At 40.5% G+C, this 27,999-nt stretch overlaps 1 protein-coding gene across 3 annotated transcripts in view; it reads left to right on the top strand.

Moving 5' to 3' along the window:
• PLD5 (phospholipase D family member 5) overlaps positions 1–27,999 on the top strand; it is a 426,876-nt gene that overhangs the window by 230,298 nt on the left and 168,579 nt on the right. For all 3 annotated transcript variants that reach the window (XM_010384710.2, XM_010384711.2, XM_010384709.2), the window contains one exon: positions 20,127–20,238. In XM_010384710.2, the coding sequence (XP_010383012.1) occupies positions 20,127–20,238 (112 nt within the window). The remainder of the gene's footprint in view (positions 1–20,126; positions 20,239–27,999) is intronic.

Raw genomic sequence — 27,999 nt, 5'->3', positions numbered from 1 at the left:
GTTCTGAGACTGATCTTGCAGTTCTCCCTACACCTGCCTGTCCCTGGCCATGTCCTGTGGGGAAGCAATAATATTTGGAGGGTTCTCACTTCAATACGGTAGTGGAATTTCTCCTCTTCCTCTAGTTTGTTGGTGGCCAAGTGACTGTTTCTGCAGAATCCCATACCTTTGGTCTCCACTGGCCAAGAGCCAGGCATGGACCATGGTGTGAAAGAGCAAGCATGCAGAATTTAGGGTGTTTTGTTGCCTGACTGACTGCCTTTCACCTTGCCCCATTCACCTCTCTCAACCCCTAGAGCGGTATGCACAGCAGGTTAGCATTAAAAGGTCCGGGGGAACTTATCTGAAGACCACATTTCTTGGGTACTTAAAGATTAATTTTAGAGGGCCAGGCATGGTGGCCTGTAATCCCAGCACTTTGGGAGGCCGAGGCGGGCAGATCACCTGAGGTCAGGAGTTTGAGACCAGCCTGGCAAACATGGTAAAACCCTGTCTCTACTAAAAATACAAAAATTAGCTGGGTGTGGTGGCACATGCCTGTAATCCCAGCTACCCAGGAGGCTGAGGCAAGAGAATTGCCGGAACCCGGAAAGCGGAGGCTGCAGTGAGCTGAGATCAAGCCACTGCACTCCAGCTTGGGGGACAGAGTGAGACTCTGTGTCAAAAAAAAAAAAAAGGAAAAGATTATTTTTAGAGTCTATTCCCCTCCTTTCCCCCTCTCACTGGGCAGGTAGGGGAAAAATTGTGAAGTGATGAAAAATGGAGAAAGGAAACAGGTACTCGCTGCCAACTCCTTCTCTTTGGGTGCAGTTCAAGGACCCCTATATCCTATTCTTTTCAGATAAAATCACCAAGTTTTACCCTAAAACTTCAGTGCCTAAAAAAAGAAGACACTAACTGAAAGCTACTTTAATTTAAATTTTTACCTGATTTTATCTTTCAAATGGAAAAGGAAATTCAAGACTACCCAACGTTTCAAACTTCGGGCAACCAGTCTTTAGATTTGTGTATACCCTTTTATTTTCACCAAGACCCTATAAACATCAGGAGATAGTCTCTCATTGGTTTATTGCATGCAAGAACATGCTAGGAAAAAAATAGTTCACACCCTGATTACTCAAGTGAGCCAAATTTAAATTTTCTTTAAAATATTCTGGTGCCAAACACTATCCTTCACAAATATGTGTGATAAAAAAAAATTGTGTCAGGTTCACAGCTTCATTTTCATTAATTTTTTAAAGATAATATTTTTTATTTGGGGGACAATAGTCAAATGTGACATTTAATTTTAAACCAACAGAGCCAGAAAAGTCCTAAATGGAACCATAGATAGCACATACATAAACAGGAACTATAACCAAAAAAAGCAGTCCAGCTGTTTTTTATCATGTAGCAATAGGAAAATGCACCAAGAAACCACGTAGCCAATGGCAGGCAGAGCAGCTCAGCAGCAAACACGCACGTTTTATCGGTCTGGTCTCTGGATGAGTAGCAATTTTGTAAGAGCGAGGGTGATGGCTGTTACTAACAGGAATGATGAATATGGGCTCTTTTATTTTTCATTCGCATGGAAACACACGTTGATTTAAAATGTGTTTTTATCTGTACCTCCAAAAGCTTGTTGTTTGGATTTCTACCCTGAAAAACCCACTTTGCTTTTCTTGTCTCATACCTGGAGTTAATCTGTTTGTGTTTGTTTCCTTCTGTGCTAAAGGAAACTGGACAGTGCCCTTACTCCGTATCACAGCTGCTAAGGGCTGCTGAGGTTTAGAGTTTCATGATAACTATATTTTAGAATTTTAGGAAAATACATGGTCAGGTAAAAGGTTTTTGTTTCTGTCTGGATGATGAGTTGCCACCCTAAAATGTTGAAATTCCTGAGACATCTTGATTGCTCATTTATGAGACAAAATGATGGGAATTTATGAAATCAAACCTGTTCAGAAACAGCCAAGAAATATAACTGACACAGGCTCATTAGTAGAGCTACCTAATCCATTGGGTAAAAAAAAAATAAAACAATAAACTCACACTCTGAATTCACTGTGAGGAGCCTGTAAAATAATTAATGGTCTGCAACAATGGAATCTTAAAGAGATGTGTTTATGTGAAATCAGTTAGATACTGGTCTGCCAGTGAGCTGTGATTGCCAACTGATGATACATTACAGTTGTTTTATTTGGAGACATTATGATTTTTAAAAATCAAACAGTGTTTATGATTTTTAAATAAATCATAAACATGATTTATGATAAGAGCTCACTGATCCAGGAGGTTCTTTCTGGAAAGTACAAGCCTGGATCCTACCTCTACACAGTCGTTAGCAGATCTTAGCAAGACTGCAGAAATGAGCCAGGAGTGGAGCTTACAGTTTTTGTTTGGTTTTGTTTTTTTGACCTACTTATTAGCTGTGCAACCTCGGGCAAGAGGATGAACTCTCTATGCCTCAGTTTCCTCAACAGCAAAATCAGGGTGATAACAGGACCTGCCTCATAGGTTGTTGTGCAGATTAAATCAGTTAATATCTGTAAAGAGTATAGAATAGTGTTCGACCATTTTAGTGCCTATATAAGGGTTTGTTATGATTGTGAATGTTGTTATTCACATTCATGTATTTGTGTACACACTGTAACTCTGGTTCAAGTTTATTCTGTTAGCAAGTTCTTATTATGGCTCTTACACTGTGCTAGAAATTGGGATGGTTACTATGTAAAATTAGAAGGGGATTATAATTTCTGCAAATGTGAGACTCTGGGTAGATAAGAAGGATTAGGTAAATTGTCATTGTATGTGGAATTCTTACTTTCATTTGATTTATTAATTATAAATCTTCAAGTGTGAGTGCACACACACGCGCACATGGTCTTACTCTCACTCATCTACTCATGCAGTTCTTGTTGACACACCCATTGAGAAGCAGCTACTCTGTCTTTGGAGAAGCAGGGGGCACTTCAGGTTTGGAAAAGATCTGGAAGAACTCATCACCCTCTCACCATCCATAAAAGCCCCGTTGTCAAGAATTCTGCAAGCTTAAGAATACCTTTTTTTAACCTCTCCATTTGTCCTGAAATTTATAACCAAACAGTATCTAGCGAACTTATATGGTAAGATTGTGAAATATTTGATCTTAGAACACTATCATTTAATAGAAAATACAACTGCAGTCTATATTTGCTGATTATATATATGTATATTTATATAAGGTACATACATATGTGTGTGTGTATCTCCCTCTGGACAAGTAACATCTTGAATTTTGAAAACACAGTAAATTGTGTGGTCTTGAACTTACAGTCCCTCCTAATTTTTGTTGATTGATGTTTTGTTCTATATTGAAGACCTGTATGACCTGGCAGCATGCATATGACCCTGCCATTGTGATTCAGGCAGCTGTATCCATGTGTGACTCAGGTCTCCAGGTGCTACCTGGTAGCCCACTCATTCCTTTTCTGCAGTATTCTTCCTAGCTGATCTGATCAATGCCGTTTAACCAATGGACAAGGGCTTTTGTTTCATCAAACTTATAAAACGTTTCCTTGTCGTTTGTTTCGTAGCCATCCTTATGATTCATTTGTAAATGATATTATTAACATTTTCCATTATTACCACTGCACATTTTGTCCCATAATGCCTCTTACCTGTCCTAAGGAAGCCCACAGCCTGGTGGAGTCCTCTATGGCCCGGTGCCTCCAGCACCTCTTGCTCCCAGTCTCCGCCATCTTTTCCATTCTCCATCTTCCTTCGCTCTCTAAACCCACGTGTCCTTTCTCGCCCTTCCCTACAGTCCTAGGCAAGTCTCCATTCCCTCTTCAAGTCTTCTGAAGGAGACTCTTTATTCACTCATCATGCAAACAGTCAGCATCTACTTTGTAACACAGGGCTATGCCTGAAACCCAGAAGAATCCTGTTTTTGACAATGTCACTCCCATGTAAAAGCCTGATAAAACTATCTAATACTCGTGTAGCCTGAACATGAAATATTTAATTAAAATTTCTTAACGATATTTTTAACCCAGGAAAATCACATCATAGCATTTCCTAGTTTTCATTTTGCCTGGAAAATGATTGGCGTAGTTGGTGGAGACTGGATCCTTTAAATAACTGAAATTCTTTGAGCCTATGGTAAGTGGCAGGTTGGGTAAAGGAGTCAGGGAAAGCAGGATATTCTGCTGCAATGTGAAAACACACATTTCATTTTTGTTTCGATGTGGATCCTGAGGGCTTACACACATTTCTACTATATTATGCAAACTTCCTACAGTCTAGTTTGTCTATTTTTAATGGGGACATAGGGAAAAATAAAACATATATAAATTAATGAAAGCATAATCAGGATACATACAAATTCTCTGTTGTTATTTGGCTCTGTTCAGAATTGCTTATTTTGTTTATATTTAGTTCTCAGCACTTGGTTTTATAGAAAAGGCAAACTCGCAGTGTTATTCTGGATCCATGTACTATAGGGGAAAGATCATAGGCTTTGTCATTAATACATTAGATTGACTAATAGTTTAGTAGTTGTGGTCACATTGAGCAAATGTCACAACTCATCTGATCTTCAGTGTTATCTGTTAATTAAAATTAATTCTGATTTATAAATTTATACCCCTCTATAAAATGAGTGTAATATAATGCCTCTCTCATTTGATTGCTTGGTGAATTCAATTAGATAATATTTGTAAAACAGTAAAGAATGCAGCTTATAAAACATAGTTGTAGTTTTCATTTTTGTTGTTCTGATGCAGGACATTTACTTTCAAATGTAGTGGACACTTGATTATGTAATCTTTCAACAAGAATACTATTCAGCTGTCTGTCAAGATTTCAACTTATGTGAAAAGAAGTGAAGATAGAAAATTCTACACAGAATACAAATGCAAATTGCTCTCTAGGGTTTAGGTGAAGAAAGGAGAGGCCGGGCGCGGTGGCTCACGCCTGTAATCCCAGCACTTTGGGAGGCCGAGCGGGGTAGATCACGAGGTCAGGAGATCAAGATCATCCTGGCCAACATGGTGAAACCCCATTTCTACTAAAACAAAAAATTAGCTGGGTGTGGTGGCACGTGCCTGTAGTCCCAGGTACTTGGGAGGCTGAGGCAGGGGAATCACTGGAACCCAAGAGGCAGAGGTTGCAGTGAGTGGAGATTGCGCCACTGCACTACAGCCTGGAGACAGAGCAAGACTCGCTCTCAAAAAAAAAAAAAAGAGAGAGACAGAAAAATACACACATTTTTCAGGTAGATTCCCGCTTTTCTCTCCCAATATAGTGGTTTTCAACCGTGGCTGCTGGTCAGAGTCACCTGGGGAGATTTTAAAATATGCTTATGCCCAAGCCCATCCTAGACCAGTTAGGTCAGAATATTTGGAGAGGGGTCCCAGGCTTCAATGCTTTTAAAAATAATGAGGGGATTTTACCGGACACCAGGATTGAGAATCACTGTTTTAAACCATCCCGGTCCAATAAACATTGTTCAACTTTCGTAAGTTCCAACATTGGGCCAGGTTGGTCCTTACCCCAGTTTGTCAACCTAATTTTGCCTGTTCCAAATTTGCAATTGTTCCCTACATAGTGATGTAAATGAGTAGCAGCTTGTACTTAAATATTCCGCATAGTCCTGGGCTCTAGGACCCATGTCGTATTTATCCTGCTGGTGTTATCCAGCACACCACCAGTAACAGAATGGAACTCAGTGATTGCTTTTTGGTTTGAAACAGTAGATTACCTTCAGCCTTCCCATCTCCAGGCTACATATGATATCAGTAGAACTCCTGGTACAGTGTCAGCATAAAGACAGCATAACCTCATGGAAAGAGTGTCCCTTTATTTCAAAGTATCATCTTTTCCCTGCTCCACAAAATCAACACTCCGCAAATGCTTGTTTGTTAATTAGCATTCTCCCGTTTTAAATGTGACAACAGTGATGTTAAATGTGTCTTTATTGAACAGACATTTATCAAGGTGCTGTGCCATTTGCTGGGGATGGAAAATAAAATAAGTAAGGGTCCCTACCTCCATAGAGCTCAAAGTGTGGTGAGGGAGACAGACAAACGATAAACCATTTATAACAATACGGAATAGTAGAACAACAATGAGGGGTGCTGTCAGTACATTGGCTCATGTTGGATTACCTCTGCTTTGAACTGTGCAGCAGAGCTCACAGGCTCTGGTGGATTTTGGTCCTATTTTTTCTTGGTATGTTCCTGCTGCTGCTTCATGCTGCCATTTCCCCATCTGTTGAGTAATCCTGATTATGTTCTTGCTTGCTTTCCAACACATTTCTATGGGAAATCATTATTCTAATATAAACTCATAAGCATTAGCAAGAGTTTAACCTCTGTGATTCCTTTTAAATCCAATCATATGGCCATGAGTAAATCATGAACCTAAGATATTCCTTCTAATTGTATTAATTACTTTCTTTAAGATTGTCTTGTCGGAGTTTGTTTGCTTGTATGCTTATTTTTTCTCTGTATCTTCATTTGTGCTTTTCCTATTTTTCTATGACTAATTTTTTGGTACTTTCACTCGAATAGGTCAGATTTTTTCCTTTATCATTAGTAATAACCTCTCACGATCAAAAATTTGGAAACTATGGAGAAATTAGAGAGAAACCAAATCCTCCAAATGGCCACCAACAAAAGTTTTTGACAGTTTGATATTTCATGCATAATTTGTATACATAGGCTCATATTATATAAAAGGAATTATATCTTTGTTTGTTTTTGAGACAGGGCCTCACTCTGTCACCCAGGCTGGAGTGCAGTGGCATGATCTCAGCTCACTGCAACCTCCATCTCCCAGGTGCAAGCAATTCTCCTGCTTCAGCCTGCCAAGTAGCTGAGATTACAGGTGTGCACCACCACGCCTGGCTAATTTTTGTATTTGCAGTAGAGATGAGGTTTCACCGTGTTGGCCACGCTGGTCTCAATCTCCTGCCTTAAGTGATCCTTCCACATCAGCCTCCCAAAGTGCTGGGATTACAGGTGTGAGCCACTGCCCCCAGCCTAAAGAATTGTATCTTAATTTTCAAGTTAACATTACAACATAAGCACTTTTCCATTTTATTAGAAACACTGGTAACATATTTTAATTGGCTGCATAACATACAATGTACTAGATTTACCAGGTTAAGTTAATATAACTATTTTCCTCTATTGGACATTTAAGCATTGACCTTTTCCCCCTTTTTCTGAATGAGCTTCTGCAGTAAATATCTGTGCATTTTTTTTCTTATTGTCCATTTGCACAAGATTAGTTCTCAAAATGTAGGGATAGGGTATCTGAGCTGCCTTGTTAAGACCATGGAATATCCAGGGAGCATGTGGCAAGGTCTCATGGCTTCTCCCTGGGCATGCTGGAATCACTCTGCAGGGAGGTTTTGAAGGAATTCTCTGTCCATTCTGCGTGGGGTCCTCTTCCCACTTGGAATAAGTGATTGTGGAAGCGTTGGGGATGTTTGGCACATCCTGATGCTCCTTTCTTGCCTTGGTCTCCCCTCTTTCCTCTGGAGCAAAGGAATGATGCCAGGCTGTGGATATTGTGCTCTTCTAGACACTGCTGAATGGCAGTACAAAGATAATGTTGTCTGTCCCCTCTGCAGCCAGAGTGGATGCTCGAGCAACCCCACAGGTAATTTTCAGCTACTGTAGGATTCCAGTTGCCGAGGGCCTGGTTACCAACCTACTCTCTTGCTATTTCCTGGCCCATGATTGGCATGATGAGCATATTCATCTTTCTTCATCTGTCCCTGACAGGGATGGCTATGTTTATGCCCACAAGGTGCATAATTGAGATAACCATCATTAAGCAAGGCCTTGATGATGAACTGTTCAGACTCATTAATTCCTCTAATGAGATGGAGCCTGTTACGGTGAATGGACGGGCAGCGTGCATGCTCCATGCCAGATACTCTCAGCTGGTTTCAAGCATATTCCTTATGGCTCATTGCCAAAAAATGAGTACTGTCAATCAAGGTGCTGGGTTTGTGGCACTGAACTCCTAAAGCTCTGATTGATCCATTGGGACATCTGTGAAGAGATGAAGCGGCCACTGTCTTCTGGGTTTGAGATAAGGAATTCCATATTTCTCCCGGCACATCCTTAGAGCTATTTGCATACTCTGGCCACCACTCCAATTCCCCTCTCTCTCGTAAGCTCCAAGCCTCATCAGCAGGTTCATCACTGTGTTATCTCATAAACACTACCTGGATTCCTTCCAATTTATAGATATTCATATATATACTCATATATATATAATTTGTATATATATACAAACTTTGTGGCAAACTTTGTATGTCCTACAAACTAAAAAATCAGTGTGTACAAATATATGCAATATGTATATGTACAAATATATACAATATGTATATATAATTTATATATAATTTTAAATGTTAATATATATTTAAATATTCATATATATATGTGTGTGTGTGTATATATATATAAAATTTGAGACAAGGTCTTGCTTTCTTGCCCAGAGTGGAGAGCAGTGGCACAGTCATAAGCTCACCTTCAACTTCAACCTCCTGGGTTCAAGCAATCCTGCCTCAGCCTCTCAAATAGCTGGAACTGTAGGTCTGTGCCACCATGCCCAGCTGACGGTTTTAAATATTTTTAGAAATGTGTCTGGTTATATTGCTCAGGCTGGTTTCCAGCTCCTAGCCCCAAGTGATCCTCCTGCCTGGACTGACCCAGTGGTTGTGGTTACAGGCATGAGCCAGCACAGCCAGCTCTTCCCAGTTTTTTTCATCGCAATTGACATTTCCCTATTTCACCCACCTCATTGCTCTTTTAGTCTCCAGTTTTCCCCTGTAACTATCATTCTCCAGTTTGCAGTCCGAGTTCTTTATTTAGAACAAGAATGTGACTGTGTCCTTCACTGGGTTAAATGCTTCAGAGGGTCCACATTGTTTTCCAGATGAGATCAAAACTCTTCAATGCAGCTTGCAAGGCCCTTCATCATGTGCCTCCGTTTATCTCTCCAGCCTCCTCTCCTGCCTGCTTTCTGGCCTCTGCCATAGGCTGTACCTGGAACATTCTTTCTTCCCTCCCTTTCGTTGGGGAACTTTCCCTAAGGCCTTATGCTGGGTTATCGACAACCTGCTATGCTTTTCCCTTGCTCTGTTTTCCTCCATCCTGGAATTTGGAATATTGGGCTGTGTTTGCTTATCTGTCATCTACATGTTCTCCTTGAATATCGCCAGTGCTTTCAGGTCGCTGACACATAGGAAGCAACCAGTAAATAGATGCGTTGAGTGGATTGGCTTAAAAGTCACTTCTCTCTATCCTAGAAGCATTTGAGAATAAAGGTTGACACTGACAAATATACAAGGAAATAATATTCATGCTTATATGTGTGGCAAACTTTGTATATCCTACAGAGTAAACATTCAGTAAGATGTAAGTAAATAAATATAAGTAATGTAAGTAAATAAATATCAATCTTATAGCAAATTTAATTGATTAAATAAACTAATGAATTAAGCCCAAAAGAGATTCATATATATCTATGAATATGAAAATATATATATATTCCTTTATCATATGGTCTTTCCTCTTAGGGCATAAATTTTAAAAAAATCAAGGCTAGTATATTGCTTCAAAAGAACACTTTGACTTAAATCCTAAATCTTATTTTCTTATGACTGTAGCACCAAATGTTTAATATGTTCAGTTATATTGCCTTTTTAATTTTGATTTAAACTTTATATGCACATACACATACACACACGTATATATATATATATGTATGTAGGATAATGGTATATCCAAGATATACTCTTCTGCAATTTGGTGCTTATGCCTCTCTGGGATAGATTTCTAGGTGCAGGATTCCTGGATGGAAGAAAGCTAATATGTCAGAGTATCATTTCCCCAAATCTCTGACAAGAGGAAATGCGGACACTCTTAAATGTTTTTCGGTCTCTTTGAGTACAAAGAGAGGTCTCTTTATTGCTCTGCTTTGAGCTTCCTTGATTACACAAAGCATCTCCCTGTGTCTGTTGGCCCTAGAGGCTTGCTTTTCTTAGTCATTGATTGTTCTCACACTTTGCCTGCATTTTATTGGGCTTTAGGCCTTTTATTATTTTTGTTTGATAGAAACAGAGTCTCACTATGTTGCCCAGGCTGGTCTCAAACTCCTGGCCTCAAGTGATCCTCTCACATGGCCTTCCAAAGCACTGGGATTACATGTGTGAGCACTGCGCCCAGGCAATTTTTAACACATTTTTGTAGAGTACGGCTATTATCCCTTCATCTCTCATTTGCATAGCAAATATTTACTCCAGATTTTTAAACTTTGTAGTATGTTTTGCAGTATAATTTATTTAAATATGTTATAATTCTATATGTCTGTATTTTCTTTTATTACTTCTATATAGTTAGCTTGAATATTCATTTTCTGTGGCTACTGTAACAAATTACCATAGACTTTTTGGTTTAAGAAACAGAAATTTATTTTTTTTACAGTCCTGGAGGTAGGAAGTCTGAAATCAGTTTCCCCGGATGAAAACCAAGGCGTCAGAGGGTGATGCTCCCTCCAGCGGCTCCAGGGCCTGCCAGCATTCCTTGTCTCTCCCAGCTTCTGGTGGCTTCTGGCATTCCTTGGCTTAGTGCTACACCTTCCAGCCTTCAAGGCCAGCATCTTCCAATATCTTCCTGCTCCATCTTCACAGTGCCTTCTCCTCTAGTTGTGTCAAATCCCCTTTTGCCCATCTCTTACAAGTACACTTGTGATTGTATTTAGGATTATCCCCAGATAATCCAGAATAATCCCGGATAATCCCCCATCATAAGATCCTTAAGTTGATAATATCTGCAAAGACTGTATTTCCAAATAGGGTAACATTGACAGGTTCCAGAGATTCAGAAGCACTATCTTTGGGGAGCCATTATTTAGCCTGCTAAAAGCCTGATTAAGGTTCCCCCATTCCAAGACAGCACATGTAATTGCCTAGATTTTTCGAAAGTATATCAGTGTGTAGTAATTCTGACTGGGAACACATTTTTATTTGTAATATAGAGGTCCCTTCATATGTGCCAGATTAAACCTTTATAACTTTTTCAAACTGAACTAAAATAGTATCTTTTTATTGCTAAAAATCTTGTGCCTCTATTTATAATAGCAAAGACTTGGAACTAACCCACATGCCCATCAATGATAGACTAGATAAAGAAAATATGGTACATATACACCATGGAATACTATGCAGCCATAAAAAAGAATGAGTTCATGTCCTTTGCAGGGACATGGATGAAGCTAGAAGCCATCACTCTTAGCAAACTAACACAGGAACAGAAAACCAAACACCGCATGTTCTCATTCATAAGTGGGAGTGGAACAATGAGAACACTTAGACATAGAGAGACAGAGAGGGGAACATCACACACCGGGGCCTGTCAGGGGATCGGGCAAGGGGAAGGAGAGCATTAGGACAAACACCTAGTGCATGTGGGCCTTAAAACCTAGATGGTGGGTTGATAGGTGCAGCAAACCACCATGGCACATGTATATCTATGTAACAAACCTGCACGTTCTGCACATGTATCCCAGAACTTAGAAAAGAAACAAAAATTCTTGTGCATACCATTCCTGGATTATCTATTAATTTCCCTTTTATATTTATACATTCTTATGCCTCTGCCATGTTAATATGATGAATATGATTTTATGTTATTTTAAAAATAATACTGAAGGTATTTATGGTTAATACATTTCTCTTCCACACCAGATACTGGCTCCTTTCATGGTTTTGCTATGAGGCACCCACCTATTCATAGCTTTCTAGAGAAGGCATACATTTACTTTTCTTCTTTGGTATAAGGATAATCTAAGAGTGAGTTTTAAATTTCCAAATAGGTAAGATTTGTTTTATACTCACAAAACATGTAATTTGTTACTAATTTTCTTAGATTGTGAGCAGAGAATGAAGCCTATAGAATATTCCATGATAGCTTTTGTTCAGGCTTCTTAGTGGCAGTTACAAGACAGATTTTTGTAAGTGTTCCACAAACAAAAATTGTTTTGAGGGAATTTGATATATACAGTGAGAAGTATATAAAAGTACACATATAATCAAGTTTATTGATCATACATACTTTTTATATATTCTCGTTTGTTTTCTATTAGATCTGCCCAATTTTGAGAAATATCTTTTGAAGTATTACATTGTGATAGTGTATTAATTGCATTTCTATTAACTTTTGCTTTATATATTTAGTTGCCATGCTTTTTGGTACATCTCAGTTTACAGCTGTCAAAGCACCATAAATTGTGTCATTTCATAAAAATGATCCACTTTTTCCCATCTAATACCTTAAAGTCCACCTGCATTTTTAGTCTTTTACTGAGATTATTTAGCCTGTTGATTACAGATCAGCATTTCTCAACCTGTTTTTTATTATTATCATCCTGAGGAGCCTTCTAATGCATTTTTTCTTAATACTGCCTCCCATGGTATTTAATATCACAGATATATTGTATAAGTGTTCTATGTATATCTGTGTGTTAGTCATCAAAAGAGTAACACTATTTCAGTCCCTTCGGGGCAATATCACTCCCATTGAGAATGCATGTAATTGATTCTCAGTAGACCTTCCCCTGTAATGTGTGACTTCCGTTTCAAAAACCCACATTTAGTGCTTGAAACACATATACATGTCATACTGTTCCTCACTTATTCTCCCCTCATCTTCTTTTATGGTGTTCAGTGTTATTTACTGTTTGGTCACAGTTTTTCTTTAAATATGGATGTGTTCCCCATATGGGTTAAGTAAGCAAGATAGTCTCTAAGTCTGTATATATATGCAAATATTTATTTCACCCTGGCAGGTAACATTCTTGAGTGTGCAAAGGATTCTTGGGCCTCAGCCTTTGTCTTCAGTAGGCTGTACGACCACGTGCTTACAGCTGGGTAGATCTGTGCCAGTCTATCTGATCCATTTTCCTTGATGGGTAACTCTTTTTTGGTGAAAAGTTGGTCTTTCTCCTCGATGTTAATTTTATGGAATATGGCTCTATGTTTCTTTCTACATCAAATTTGCCTTCACCTTCAGGTACCTTTTCAGCTTGTAGATTTAGTTCTCTCCTCAACTTGGATTGTTTTTTGTATTATTTGCAAACCTAATCTTTTTGCTTCTTTTCCTCTTCTAGTATGCCTATGAGCCACGTGTTATATCTCCTCTATTTATATATCAGCCTTTTCCCAATTCTCCTTATGTTTACGTGTGTGTGTGTGTGTGTGTGTGTGTGTGTATTACATGCACATATGTACTTTGAAATATTTCTTGCATTTGATCTTCAGGCCACTAATTCAGGTTACAACAATGGCCATATGGTTCTTTAATTACTCCTGTGAGTTAGTTCTGTAATCGTTGAGTATTAGTACCAGACACACTTGACCATCCTTGAGTGCACATACTGTGTTTCAGTTCTAACTTCCATCTTCTCCAGGAGCCTGGATCACCAGGTGCTCATTGTGTTAAGCATCTTCCTTCTTGTTATTGGTTCTCTTTAAATGTGTTGATATTTAACTTTATCAGGTTATTAGTGGCTTCCATCCTTCAGGTGAAGGAAGGTAAAGACTGGAGATACAGCATTGAATGGTTTACTAGTTCCCCACTGGGGCAACCAAAGAAGGCCTCTCCCCTCATATACCCAGCCTCGGGTTTAGGGAGGTGGCCTTGGCTCCTGCACCGCCTGTTGGAGAACAGGCAACTCTGGAACACTCATATAGGGCTAAGAATTGTTCTGCAGGCCTCTGGACTCCCCAGAACCTGAGTCTGCTGGTCATTGAGTGTCCCTCAGCCCCAGCACTGCTTGGCTTGGGAGAGTCTATTCGACCGTAGCTGGGAATGGAAAGAGTGGGAGAGACTGAGGAGTAACTTTCTTTCCAAATACCCCTTTTCCAACTTTAACATAACAAAATGATCATTCAGGGAGGACTGTGCTGCATCAGGAAGGAGAGATGTATGTTCTAGGCCTGACTTTGCCACTAGCAAGCCATGTGGCCATCAGCACGTCACTCAATTTTCTTGTACCTCTGTGTCCTCATTTGTAAGATGAAGAGATTGGCCTATTATTGATCTAAGTGGTCTTCCAGCTACAGCCTTCTCCGTTTGTAGGAAATCTCAGTATCCTGAAGGTTCTCATTATGATGTGGAGTAAAATTCAGTGGTTTTTCCATCTGTGTTCTGTGGAGCCCTGCGGATTCTGTCCCGGAGGGAAGGAAGGGATTGGAGATGTTTCGCTTCCCTTTTTATTTGCACTAAGAGTTCGACTGCTAAAACAAGCTTGAAAGCCAGCGGTAGAGTCTACATGAGCCTCAGAATTAAGTTTCTCTAACATAACTTTGGGTTTCTCTGGTGTTTTTGCTTATTCCCTTCACATTGTATTTGGGCATTTCATCCTCTCTACCAGTGTTTTGGGTCAACAGAAGCAAGCAGTATTTATGACCCACCAGCCTTTCAGGATTGAAGGGGACCAGAAGATGCCATCCCAAAATAGACCCCTTTAGCGTATGGATTATCTTGAGCTGTAGGGAACTGAGAACCAGCAGTGCAGGAAGAGTGTTTCTTACCTTTCTCTAACTGCAGTAAAAATGATGGCTATGTACAAGGAAGAGAGGGACTGCTGGAGACAGCTGTCATCACCTGAGAGGCTCTTACCTGTATGGCAGAACAAACCTTATTTACCATACCTCTCCTCACCTTCTTATAACTTGCCTTCCCCACCTGGAAGCCCCAAAGTCACTTTCCTTTGCTTAGCCTAAGACAGTATATAAGCCTCAATCATCTGGCCACCTCCTTGAGTCTCGTTTCTTTGCAGGATTCCCTTGTATGCATGTAATTAAAACTTTGTGTGTACATAGTTAAAATGTTGGTTCTCTCTTGATAGTTTTTCATCAGCTTGATTCCTGGACCCGGCCATTGAACCTAGGAGGGCGGATAAAGAGGTTTATTTCCTCCCCTACGGGATTGAAAGGGTCTCCTACATGAAGCATCCTCTTAAAGTCACAAAGGGGCTGAGCTGGGTCTCTATTTTGCGGGTACAGCTTCCTGCATATGACTCTACTGTACATCATAAGGCTTTTTTTTTTTTTTTTTTTTTTTTTTTTTTGAGACGGAGTCTCACTCTGTCACCGGGGCTGGAGTGCAGTGGCTGGATCTCAGCTCACTGCAAGCTCCGCCTCCCGGGTTCACGCCATTCTCCTGCCTCAGCCTCCCCATCATAAGGCTTTTACGACTTCATTTACAAATTGGTCTAAAGCTGCTCAGCGTCCCTGAGACACTGATGGTCTTTGAGATGATTTATCTAAGTCTGAAATGTTGGCTAATGTTCTTTACTAGAAAGGGCAAGGTTTTATATTGCTGATGTTTAACAGCTAAGGCACTTTCGTTATTTCTTATTTAAAAAAAAAAAAAAAACAGATGAGTGAGGCCGGGCACAGTGGCTCACGCCTGTAATCCCAGAACTTTGGGAGGTCAAGGGGAGGCAGATCACCTGAAATCAGGAGTTCAAGACCAGCCTGGCCAACATAGTGAAGCCCTATCTCTACTAAAATTACAAAAATTAGTCAGGCGTGGTGGCAGGTGCCTGTAGTCCCAGCTACATGGGAGACTGAGGCAGGAGAATCACTTGAACCCAGGAGGCGGAGGTTGCAGTGAGCCGAGATCACATCACTGTACCCCAGCCTGGGCAACAGAGTGAGACTCTGTCTCAAACATTAAAATTTAAATTTAAATTTTAAAAAAGATGAGTGAATGTCACTCAGAAAGCATTAGGAGGCCTTACTGCAGATCTCTGCATAGAGTAGGGTTTAATACCTTTGGAAATGATTACATTTTGAATGTCTTAACAAAAATTATTGTATGGGAAGATAACATGCGGAAGATGAGAGATTTGATAGAAATTCTACCTCAACCCTAAGTATAGAAACTCTCCCCAAGCCCAGGATCATTACAGTGAGTACTATAATTAAAAATTGTAGGATTCCTTGGTGTAAGTAATCAGCACATACTAAAAGTAAAAATAAGCTTTATTCAATGACAGTCTGCCAGTATCTGTAGATTTTGGAATTTCTATTTTCATTCATGTGTGAGAGTTCTGGTTGTCTTTAAGTCCCACAAAAATAACACAGTGGAAATCAATTGAAGGCACAGCCAGAAATACAGATAAGTTAGATGGTCTCTTGAATGTTTCAGCCGTGCCAAATATATTCCGTTAACTAACAGGAAAAATAAATGAATTGGCCAAAAACTACGAGCCCACTGACCATGGGGCCTTACGGAACACACAGAGTGTTTATTTGTATGAAAGGAAAAAATGCAAACGACTTACATGAACACGTGATGACACGAGTCTCAGTTCTGGAAATCTGGGCCATGCACACATCACCAAACCTTCAATGGAGTAAGGGTAGAATGGACTCCTTGGAGGAGTGCCAAAACTGACAAGGAAGTATTGTTGGTGTCAACTCTATCCAAGAACCACAAAGCGCTTTGATGTGGATTCTCCCTCACATCCTGTGCCTGAGCCTCTCACCATCCAGGCCCCTACCTCTACACAGTAAATTTAAAATTTACATAGACACTGAAATCAGCAAATCAGCACCGGCTTGTTTTTCTTTCCTGTCCTTCTCTGTCTGTCTAGTTGTTTCTGTCTCTCTCTCTCTCTCTCTCTCTCTCTCACCCTCCCTCTCCCCTCTTGCCTCTTTTTTTTTTTTTTTTTTTTTTTGGAGATGGGGTCCAGCTGTGTTGCCCAGGCTGGAGTGCAGTGGCACAATCATGGCTCACTGCATCCTCAAACTCCCAGGCTCAAGCACAACCTCATCCTCCTGAGTAGCAGGGACTACAGACGTGCACCATCATGCCTGGCTATTTTCTTTTAACTTTTTGTAGAGACAAGGTCTCCCGATATTTCCCAGGCTGGTCTCGAACTCCTTGGCTCAAGTGATTCTTCCACCTTGGCCTCCCAAAGCACTGGGATTACAAGGATAAGCTCAGCCTCTGCCTCTTTTTTAAATAAGAAGTTAATAACCGTCTGATGCACTCAACATACCACACCAGAATACCTGGTTTGTGGTGAGGCTTCCTCCAGGCTTTTGGAGTACAGAGAAATTTAATCGCTTTTGATGAGTTCCACTTTGAGCAACTTTTATTTCTACACTTACTTAAACTAAATGGAAGCCTCCATGCATGGCACAGGTGCAACAGTGCAACTTCCACTCTGTCCTCCAACACCCAGGGGTTATGGAACAATGGCTATGCCAGCCAACGCCAGGCTAGAGCACAGCTGGATATGCCAGATACTCCTGCCTGCTGTCAGCTGTCACCGCAGCACAAGAACACCAGCTTCTTCCTCCTAACACCCCAAGCTTCAGAGTCTTGATCTTCAGCCTCTTCTTCCCTTCCCTTCCCCTTCCCCTCCCCTTCCCCTCCCCCTTCCCCTCCCCCTTCCCCTCCCCTTGCCTTTCCCCTTCCCCTTCCCCTCCTCCTCCCCCTCCCCTCCCCTTCCCTTCCCCTTCCCCTTCCCCTCCCCCTCCTCCTCCCCTTCCCCTTCCCCTCCCCTTCCCCTTCCCCTCCCCTTCCCCTTCCCCTCCCCCTTCCCCTTCCCTCCCTTCCCCTTCCCTCCCCCTCCCCTTCCCCTCCCCTTCCCCTCCCCTCCCCTTCCCCTCCCCCTTCCCCTCCCCTTCCCTTCCCCTTCCCCTTCCCTTCCCTTCCCCTCCCCTCCTCCTCCCCTTCCCCTCCCCCTCCTCCTCCCCTTCCCCTTCCCCTCCTCCTCCCCTTCCCCCTCCCCTTCCCCTCCCCTTCCCCTCCCCTTCCCTTCCCCTTCCCCTTCCCCTCCCCCTCCTCTCCCCTTCCCCTTCCCTTCCCTCCTCCTCCCCTTCCCTTTCCCCTTCCCCTTCCCCTTCCCCCTCCCCCTCCCCTCCCCTCCCCCTCCCTTCCCCTCCCCTCCCCCTCCCTCCCCCTCCCTTCCCCCTCCCCTCCCCTCCCTCCCCTCCCCTCCCCCTCCCCTCCCCTCCCCCTCCCCTCCCCTCCCCTCCCCTTCCCCTCCCTCCCCTCCCCTCCCCCTCCCCTCCCCTCCCCTCCCCCTCCCCTCCCCCTCCCCTCCCCCTCCCCCTCCCCTCCCCCTCCCCTCCCCCTCCCCCCTCCCCTCCCCCTCCCCTCCCCCTCCCCTTCCCCTCCCCTCCCCTTCCCCTTCCCCTCCCCTCCCTTCCCCTTCCCCTTCCCCTCCCCTTCCCCTCCCTCCCCTTCCCCTTCCCCTCCCCTCCCCTCCCCTTCCCCTCCCCTTCCCCTCCCCTCCCCTTCCCCTTCCCCTCCCCTCCCCTTCCCCTCCCCTTCCCCTCCCCTTCCCCTCCCTTCCCCTTCCCCTCCCTTCCCCTTCCCCTCCCCTTCCCCTTCCCCTTCCCCTCCCCTTCCCTTCCTCTTTTCTCTGTTTTTTTTTCTTGTTTTTTTGTTTTGATGGAGTCTCACTCTGTCACCCAGGCTGGAGTGCAGTGGCACAATCTCAGCTCACTGTAACCTCCACCTCCCAGGTTCCAGCAATTCTCCTGCCTCAGCCTCCAGAGTAGCTGGGATTACAGGCGCCCACCACCATGCCCAGCTAATTTTTGTATTTTTAGTAGAGACTGGGTTTCCCCATGTTGACCAGGCTGGTCTCAAACTCCTGACCTCAGGTGTTCTACCCGCCTTTGCCTCCCAAAGTGCTAGGATTACAGGTGTGAGCCTCCGTGCCCGGGTGGCTTCTCTCTTTTCTAAGGCCGAATTGCAGGAATCACCACTCTGCCTCCACATTTCTATCATTCTCTCTTCCCAGTCACCAAAGCCATTCCGTATCATTATCCACAGTCCCTTCTTACCAGAATAAGGTAAGACCTTGCCGCTGTGGGCCCATTAAGACCAAAGCTTTATTCTCTGTTTAGCTCCTGAAGGCATTTGAGTTTGTGATCGAACAGCAAAAATCTAAAAAATCAATACAAGAAGACCATTTTCCTTTTATGATAAGGAGACAGACGGGAGTCTATTAAAACATACAAAGGATGATAAAGAGGATAATGGTGCAATCCAGTGACCTGAGATAATGCAATGACTGTGGACCTACTGTTATTCAGTCTGCCTGAGATTAAAACTTACTCTAAAAATTATATGCTTTTGAAAATCTTATAAGGAAAACTTTTGTTTGTTTGTTTGTTTGTTGAGATGTAGTCTCGCTCTTTCGCCCAGGCTGGAGTGCTCTGGTGCAACCTTGGCTCACTGTAAACTCTGCCTCCCAGGTTCAAGCAATTCTCCTGCCTCAGCCTCCCAAGTAGCTAGGACTATAAGCGCACACCACCATGCCCAGCTAATTTTTGTATTTTTAGTGGAGACAGGGTTTCATCAGGTTGGCCAGGCTGGACTGGTCTTAAGACTCTTGGCCTCAAGTGATCCAGCTGCCTCGCCTCCCAAAGTCCTGGGATTAGAGACATGAACCACCATGCCTGGCTGACAAACTTTTAGTTTTGATTTTGTTTTTTATTTCAGTTATTTTTAGGTAGAACATTAGTTGATTCATTAAAATACATTTAAACAACATGAATTCAGGTAAATCACTGATTAGTAACCATAATTTCCCTCTTAACAGCTAATACTTAAAGAATGCTTACTTACTATTCTTTAATCTCACAAAAACCTTTTGAAGTAAATATTAATATTATCTGCATTTTGCAAAGGAAGAAACTGGAGATTAGTGAGATTAAGAAACAGCTTGTAAATTGGAAAACCAGCTGGAATCTAAGTCTCTTTGGGCCAAAACACAACTGCTTAATCTTTGCTGCTTCTTTGTGTGTAGATAACTACAGATCCAAAAAGCAGAAAAGGGTAGATTTGCATTATAGCAATGGAATTATTATTGCAATAATTGTTTAATTGCACAATACCCCCCAAAAACTGCAACCTGTGTTCATGCTACTACTCTATTGACAGAAACTCTTTTGAAAGAATTTCATAAATCTGAATACCAATTGTTGAAATGCTTGCCTTTTTAACATTTGAATGAGTAGATTAATTTCTATGAGTTTATTTTTACCTGTCTAAATTGGTAAATATTTAGGTTTTCTGACTTTCTTTGTCTCTGAATATTTTTTCCAGGGTCAACGTCTTTTTGAAAAGTTGCTCCAACTGACTTCACAAAATATTGAAATCAAGCTAGTGAGTGATGTAACAGCTGATTCAAAGGTATTAGAAGCCTTGAAATTAAAGGGTAAGACCAAGGTTGATATGCTACTCTACCGCTGGGTTTTCTGTTACTTTTAATTTCCCTTAAAATAATACATAATATTTTTATAATTAGTACATTTCACTTAGTACATAGTACATTTGCATCTCCTTTGAAAAACAGCTCGATTAAAGTTTTAAGTGGAGGAACTAATTAATATATTGGGATTAAAAAAAAACTGTTGCATATTAGTGTAAGCAAAATAATCTACTGGCCAATAAATGATGATAAACTAGAAAGAAGAATCTTTCCCTTTCTGAACATTTCAACGGTGTGATTACAGAGAAGAACCACTTCTCATCAGAATACACACTGGATCTCTACTTTTCTCTTGCCTGCCAAATGAAAATTCTTTTCATGCTATATTTTTAAAAATAATATAGTCAGATCCTGGAGTCTATGAAACATTGCCTGATTCATGAGTTTTAAGACAATTCCACAGGAGAACACCATTTATATAGCCACTTTGCAATTTTTCTCACAATCTCATGAAGACCGAAAATAATTCCAAAATAACTTTATTTTGCGGTAATCTCAACCGAATTGAGCTCTCACGTCCAAATAGTTTTTACTGTTTTGTAAAAATTGTTACATGGAATTTATTATCCCAAGTGTAAGCCTCTGAAAGGCATGTTTGAGCCAGTGAAAATGTTCAAGCTGCCGGGTGTCCCTAGAAGAGGACAGGGCACTGACCTCAGTGAGTCATTCATGTTCTGCCTGATGGCGTTACAGCTCATGTTTGTGCTATTTAAACATATTGTGCATTTTTTGCTTGTCATCTTCCCCACATTTTTAAGTGGCAATTCCTTCTAAAAATGGAACAGAACAGGAATCAAATAAGTGAGCCCCAGTGGTCCTTCCTCCTGGAGAAGAAAAATTGGAAGTGATAAAGCATATTGAAAGTCATAGACATATAGAAGACATAAGCTTGGCTACGCACATGTACCTATCACCATGCACAAGTTTTCTACGCACAGGAAAATAAAACATGAGATAGTCGTATGTTTGAAAAGCTGTGCTGTGCTACCTGGGTACAGCAGAATGTGTTTGAAAAACTTGTAAGTGCCTAGTTCAGTGGATTGACAGATAACAATCAATGTGGCTTAGAAATGTATTCTTACTTTTCCTGTTTTTTAAAAATGTAAAATTGGATTCTCACGATCTGATAATTTGTTAGACAACACTTTTTTTTTCTGAGAAAATGATTACTTTTGGTTAACCAAGGGTCCTGTATTTGCAGATGATTTTCCATATGGAGTTTACTAGCATCTCTTTGCATTTGATTATCCCAACAGGATAAAAAGCCAATGTGTTAGGAAGAGAAGGAGGGAGCCCGAGACATGCACAGCTCTCTTTCTTGCCATAGCCCATGCTAAATCTTGTAAACTCAACCCAAAGTTAAAACTGGGGGATATTAGAAAGCCTAACAGATTTTCTTAGGAGTTGCTGAATATTTACTACTGTAAATAGCAATTGACAAATGCACAAATAAAGGCCTGGTTTATGTTTCTATTGTGAACTATACATTAAAATTTCATTATAGTAATTGCATCTCACAGAAAAAGAAGTGTTTGAATTTCCAAGCATATGTAGATACTACAACAACTTAGGTTCTGTTGATATATAATAAGACTTCTTATCAAAATACGAAAACAAATTATTTTCCTTCATAGGAGTAAAGCAATAAGCAGGACCCTATTTTCTCATAGCTATTTTCTAGGTACCGATAGTAGGCCTCTCTGGCTCTTAGTAATGCACATGATGTGTATGCTGTATGTAGAACATATATAAATCTTTAAAATACAGTTATTGTATTTCTCTACTCTTGTCCTTTGGTAGATATATATTAAATAACAGTGCATTTTAGAAATAATTTTATGAGACTATTTTAAATCTGTGAATGAATATTTTGCTTAAGGGTTATCTTTTTTTGCGGGGAGGGATTCTAGTCTTTTAGCAAAATTCTAGAAAGTTTTTTCCAGAAATATCCCACAAAAAAAAAAAAATAGGTAAATATAAAATGAGCCATGAGCAATTTCAGCTGCAAGAGGTACTGAATGTAGAAACTAATCAAATATGTTGTGAAAAAGAATAAAAGCATGGCTTCCCAATAAATGGTAAAGATTTAGTGCAGGTGTCAGTAGGCCCAGAAAAGGCCAGGCAGGCTGGAGAAGTGAGACAGCTGGCCAAGGTCCCCCGATGGGTGGCGTGCGGGTCATTCCTGTTCCTTTTGCTCCCCACGCTTTGCCTCTCTCCTTGACTCGGAAGTCAGAAACCATCTCTTCAAGGTCTCACACTGTGGCTTGGAGGTGAGGTGCTTTTGAAACCTAGCCCTCATGAAGTCCTCCTTGCCCCCAGGGAGGGATTTGATTTTACACCAGAGTCTCTGTAAATTCAAAATGGGTTTTACTAATCAGTTTTCTTAATTTCACTTCCTAACCATCTCCGCCTGTATCCCTCATATAAACATCTCAAATGCAACGTGTTGACTCAGCTCACGTGCTTTCTTTCCCTCCCTGCACCAACACAGCATCTGTCCCTATACCTAAATGTCCATCTGCTTAGTCACTCACGTTAGAAACTCAACTCCACGCTCTCATACGCCACATCTAAGGAGCCACGGTCTATAGACTCTACGCACTCTGTCTTTCTTCTAGATACCACATTTCCTCCTCACCCACCTGCCTTATTTCAGGTCTGTTAATACTTTGCTCAAGCCTTTGTCACCTTTCCTCTTTCACCATCTGATCTTCCACACAGCTGCCAAAGAGATCTTCGACCACATGGTTATTATCAACTTACACGTTCACCCAAATTGCATGCAGATGTGCGGATGCCTAAGGAATATCATGCATGCAATAAAAGGCACGAGTATTAAATATATAGCTCAATGAATTTCACAAAGTAAACACATCCACATAACACCTTCACAGATCAAGATGTAGAACATTGCAGACATCTCAGAAAGCCTTCTCAATCCCCCTTGCAGTCAATGCCCTCCGCAGAGGGAACCGCTATTTCGACCTCTACCATAGATTATCTTTATCTTTCTTTGAGCTTTATATAAATAGAATCACAGAATTCTGTGTCTGGATTCCTTGGCTCAGTTTTATGTTTATAAGACCAATACATGTTGGATATAACAGTGGTTTATTTTACATTATTGTATAGTATTCCATTGTATGAATATAATACAATGGATCTGTTCTACTGATAGTAGATGTTTGGGTTTTTCCCAGTTTGGGTTATTATATATAGTGCTGCTATGAGCATTCTTGTACATGTCTTTCGGATGTCTACACATATACATTTCTGTTGAGTATATACTTAGGATTGGGATTGCTGATGTAATAGGCTATATATATGTTCAATTTCAATAGATATTGGTCAGTCAGTTTTCTAAATGGTTGTAACAATTTACACTCTCACAAACGCTATGTTAATGTTGTTTGCTCCACATCCTTGCAAAATGTGGCACCTTGTTCTTTTTATTTTAGCCATTCTGGTGGATAGGTATCATGTTGTATCTTTAATTTTCATTTCTCTGATGGCTAATTATATTGAGCATCTTCTCATATGCTTATTGACCATTTCCATATTCTCTTGGAGAAGGTGCCTCTGCAAGTATTTTGCCCAGTGTTATTGTTGCTTGCTTTTATTGGTCCATTCTTATTGATGATTAGGATAGATTTTAATCCTTTGTTGGATATATGTATTTCAAATATCTTCATCCATTTGAGGCTTGCTTCTTCACTCTTCCAGTGATGTCTTTACATAAATGGAAATTCTTAGTTTTAATGAAATCTGATTTGTTAATTACTCCTTTATTGTTGATGCTTACTGCATCCTGTATAAAAACTATTTATCATTACAAGGTCATGGAGATTTTCTTGTTTGTTCTGTTCTAGATACTATATTATTTTGCTGTTCAGGCTTAAGTCTGTGTTAAGTTTGGACTTTATTTTTGTTTATGGTATGAAGTAGCAGTAAAGGTTAATTTTTATACAAATGGGGGGTCATTTGTTTAAAAAAAACTTCTTCACAGCATGTTCAAGGCATCGTTGTTAAAAATTAGGTGACTATGTTTTAGTTCTGTCTTTGAATTCTTTACTGTATTTTCTTTTCTTTTTTTTTTTTTTTTTTTTTTTTTGAGACGGAGTCTCGCTCTGTCGCCCAGGCTGGAGTGCAGTGGCCGGATCTCAGCTCACTGCAAGCTCCGCCTCCCAGGTTTACGCCATTCTCCTGCCTCAGCCTCCCGAGTAGCTGGGACTACAGGCGCCCGCCAGCTCGCCTGGCTAGTTTTTTTGTATTTTTTAGTACAGACGGGTTTTCACTGTGTTAGCCAGGATGGTCTCGATCTCCTGACCTCGTGATCCGCCCGTCTCGGCCTCCCAAAGTGCTGGGATTACAGGCTTGAGCCACCGCGCCCGGCCCACTTTACTGTATTTTCTTAGTCTACTTATTTATTCCAGGACAAATGCCGTACTGTTTATCTTGCCTTTGTAATATGTGTTACAGATGGTGTAACTTTCATCTTTGTTCTTCACTTTTAGAACTGCCTTATTCTTGGACCTTCAGGTTTTGAAATAAATTTTGGAACCATCTTATCATAAAACTACTGAAATCGTATTAGAATTACACTGACTCTGTAGACAAACTTGGTGAAAATTGGCATTGACAATATTGAATCTTTTACCTCATGCCTATAACAAAGCTACAATATTTCCTCTTACTACTGCTTTAGCTGCATCTCTCTATTTTTAATATGACATAAATGTCTAAATTATTTTTCTGTCCAAAAGGTTTTCTGATTTCTACTATAGTCTACTTTGTACTGTGGCCTATTTAGAAATGTAAATCTTAATTTTCAAACATTTGGAGATTGTTCTATTTGTCCTTTGTTATTTTCATTATGTATATTCATAGAATATACTTGGTATGATTTCAGTCATTTGGTATTTTTAGAAAGTTACTTTATAAAAATTTATTTTAATAAATTTGTTTTATAAATATCAAGGCTTTCTATTGCTTTCATACAGCTTTCATTTTTGTTTTTGCATTTTATAAGTCTTGACCAGACTGAGTCTAAAAGCTGAAAGTGGAGTATAAGTGAAATGGCTTCTCATTGTCTGATACATGATCTTAATTGGTAGACTTCAGAAACAAGCTAAATGAGATGTGAGATTGTCATCGAAATCCTCTGCTTTCTTCAAATCCATGTTCCTGCGGGATGTGCCACTTGCTGCCACCACTTGGCTTACTAGGAGTAATCGTGACAATTCTTTTTTTTTTTTTTTTTTTTTTTGAGACAGAATCTCGCTCCGTCACCCAGGCTGGAGTGCAGTGGTGTGATCTCAGCTCACTGCAAGCTCCGCCTCCCGGGTTCAAGTGATTCTTCTGCCTCAGCCTCCCAAGTAGCTGGGATTATTGGTACATGCCACCACCCCTGGCTAATTTTTGTATCTTTAGTAGAGATGAGGTTTCACCATATTGACCAGGCGGGTCTCAAACTCCTGACCTCATGATCTACCCACCTTGGCCTCCCAAAGTGTTGGGATTACAGGCGTGAGCCACTCCACCTGGCCAACAATTCTCTTAAGTCCCGTTTTCTCTACTCATGCCTCCCAGCAAATGCCTTTGATATCCTACTTCTCACCAAAGCTGGTCCTAGTAATAGCACAGTCATGTTATTGAATTTTTATATTACTAACACAATTTTTATTTCTGGTTGTATATTTTAGTCCTAAGCAAAATATTATCCCTCAAGGATACCACTGTACTTTTCATTCTTGTATGTTATAGTTACTGTTGCAATTAAAGTGAAAATTAAGAATTATTTGTTTGTCTACCAAAACCATAACAATTCATTGTGCTGTCTATAATATGACTACAATATTTAATGCCTCTGTAGCCTAGCAACAATTAAAATAAAGTCAGAAAACATAAATTTCCTTTTGGAAAAAAAAGCGGGCTTTTATTTATTCATGGTTAGATGATAAAATGATGAGTGAAATAAATGTCATAAAAGATTTAGAATCAGTGACCTAGAAGTTAAGTCCACTTTTTATTTTTTTAAGGCATTTGAAACCTCAAGGTCTGAAATCTCTTGTTTCAGTCTCATTCTTACTATTTGCTGTAATTGACTTTTCAAGTATCTGAAAGCTATTTGTGATTCCCAAACACAACCTACTTTTTCAGGGCCGTGTTTCTCAAAATATGCTTTTCCCTGTGCCTGAAATACCCTTATGTATTTCCCTTGACAATTTACAAGCTCTTTTTCATCCTTTTTTTTAATTTGTTGTTGTTGTTGTTGTTGTTGTTGTTGAGAGAGAGATGATGTCTTGCTCTGTTGCCCAGGCTGTAGTACAATGGCACTGTAGTAGCTCACTGCACCTTTGAACTCCTGCACTCCAGTGATGCTTCCATCTCAGCCTCCCCAGTAGCTGGGACTACAGGCATGTGCCACCATGCCTGACCAAGTCCATTTTTAAGCCTTACACATAGTATTTTCCCTTTTACCTTCATCTCTTTACCCTGGTTGGTCTTACCATCTACTTTTTCTCCATTGTTCATGAATGTTTAATCCAACAATTATTCCTTGACTATCTGTCATGTGCCAACAAGTTGGGCTTTAAAGAGAGGAAGTTGACTAAGACATGAGCCTTCCCCTAACTTCAAAGAGTTCAGAGTTTGGTAGAGAAGACCAAAGTGATCAAGAAATTCCTAAAACATCGACACACAGAGTCCAATGTTTCTGAATCACTTTTTGCAACAGCGGTTGTTGCCCATGCTTTCCACTCAGTGTTGTCTCTGTACCACCAAGAATGTCCATGGTGCTATGTAGCTTTAAGAAACAGAACGCATTACTGTTGTCTCTTTGTTTCTAATCAGAATTCCATCCTGCTTGTTTTTGAAGCATACCAGAATATGTCAAGGCAAGATATTCAGACAATAACCACATCTTGTATTCGTTCCTCAAAGGGTCCTTAAATGGTTTGTTGACCAAATATTGGGAATCTTCAAGAGCTCTGTCATGCCACCAGGAACAATTCAGTGACAACTTTGTCACAACTTGCCACCTGGTCTGTAGCAATCATAAAGATGCATTGCAACGTCAGGGATGTTAAAAAGTGAAGGCTAAATGTTTTAGAATCAATGACTTACAGTAATAAGTGTTATTTTAAAATATTTAGTAATAAACTAAAAAATTCAACTTAGAAACTTTAAACTTTAATACATTAATTAAATTAAAATGACCGTTCCTCATCCCACACTGAGAGAGGTAGATTCTCAATCAAACCTCTTGTAACAGACCTTCTTTGTAGTGCAGTGACCACACTCAGTGGATGGAAATTCGGATAATTCAGACTGTGCTGGTTTTTAAGAAATGTGGGGTCTTTACAGACCCCCTTGATGGCTAGAGCATTCAGCAATAGGAAGTGTGCCCACCCAAAAATAGAAATAAGCAAAAACTGCTCTATGACCTGAAACAGGAAGGAAATTATTCAAATCGGTTTTTATATGCAATTTCTATAGGAAAACAATACAATGAAACCAGAAACCTGAAATACACTGGAGAAGAGACAGTCTCCTGGGGTAGACAAGAAAGATAACAGAAATCACATTCCTAGCTATGCAGCATGATGAATTGCAACCCAAATGAAAAAAGAGGGGCTAGTCATGAGAGCTTGGTTCTAAAAAGAAGAGGGATAGCAAACATTCAGTGGTAAACGTGACAGGCATGAA

Source organism: Rhinopithecus roxellana, chromosome 8 (assembly GCF_007565055.1).
Source record: "Rhinopithecus roxellana isolate Shanxi Qingling chromosome 8, ASM756505v1, whole genome shotgun sequence".
Taxonomy (NCBI): domain Eukaryota; kingdom Metazoa; phylum Chordata; class Mammalia; order Primates; family Cercopithecidae; genus Rhinopithecus; species Rhinopithecus roxellana.
The sequence above is the reverse complement of the archived record's forward strand: the minus strand, read 5'-3'. Positions and strand labels throughout refer to the sequence as shown.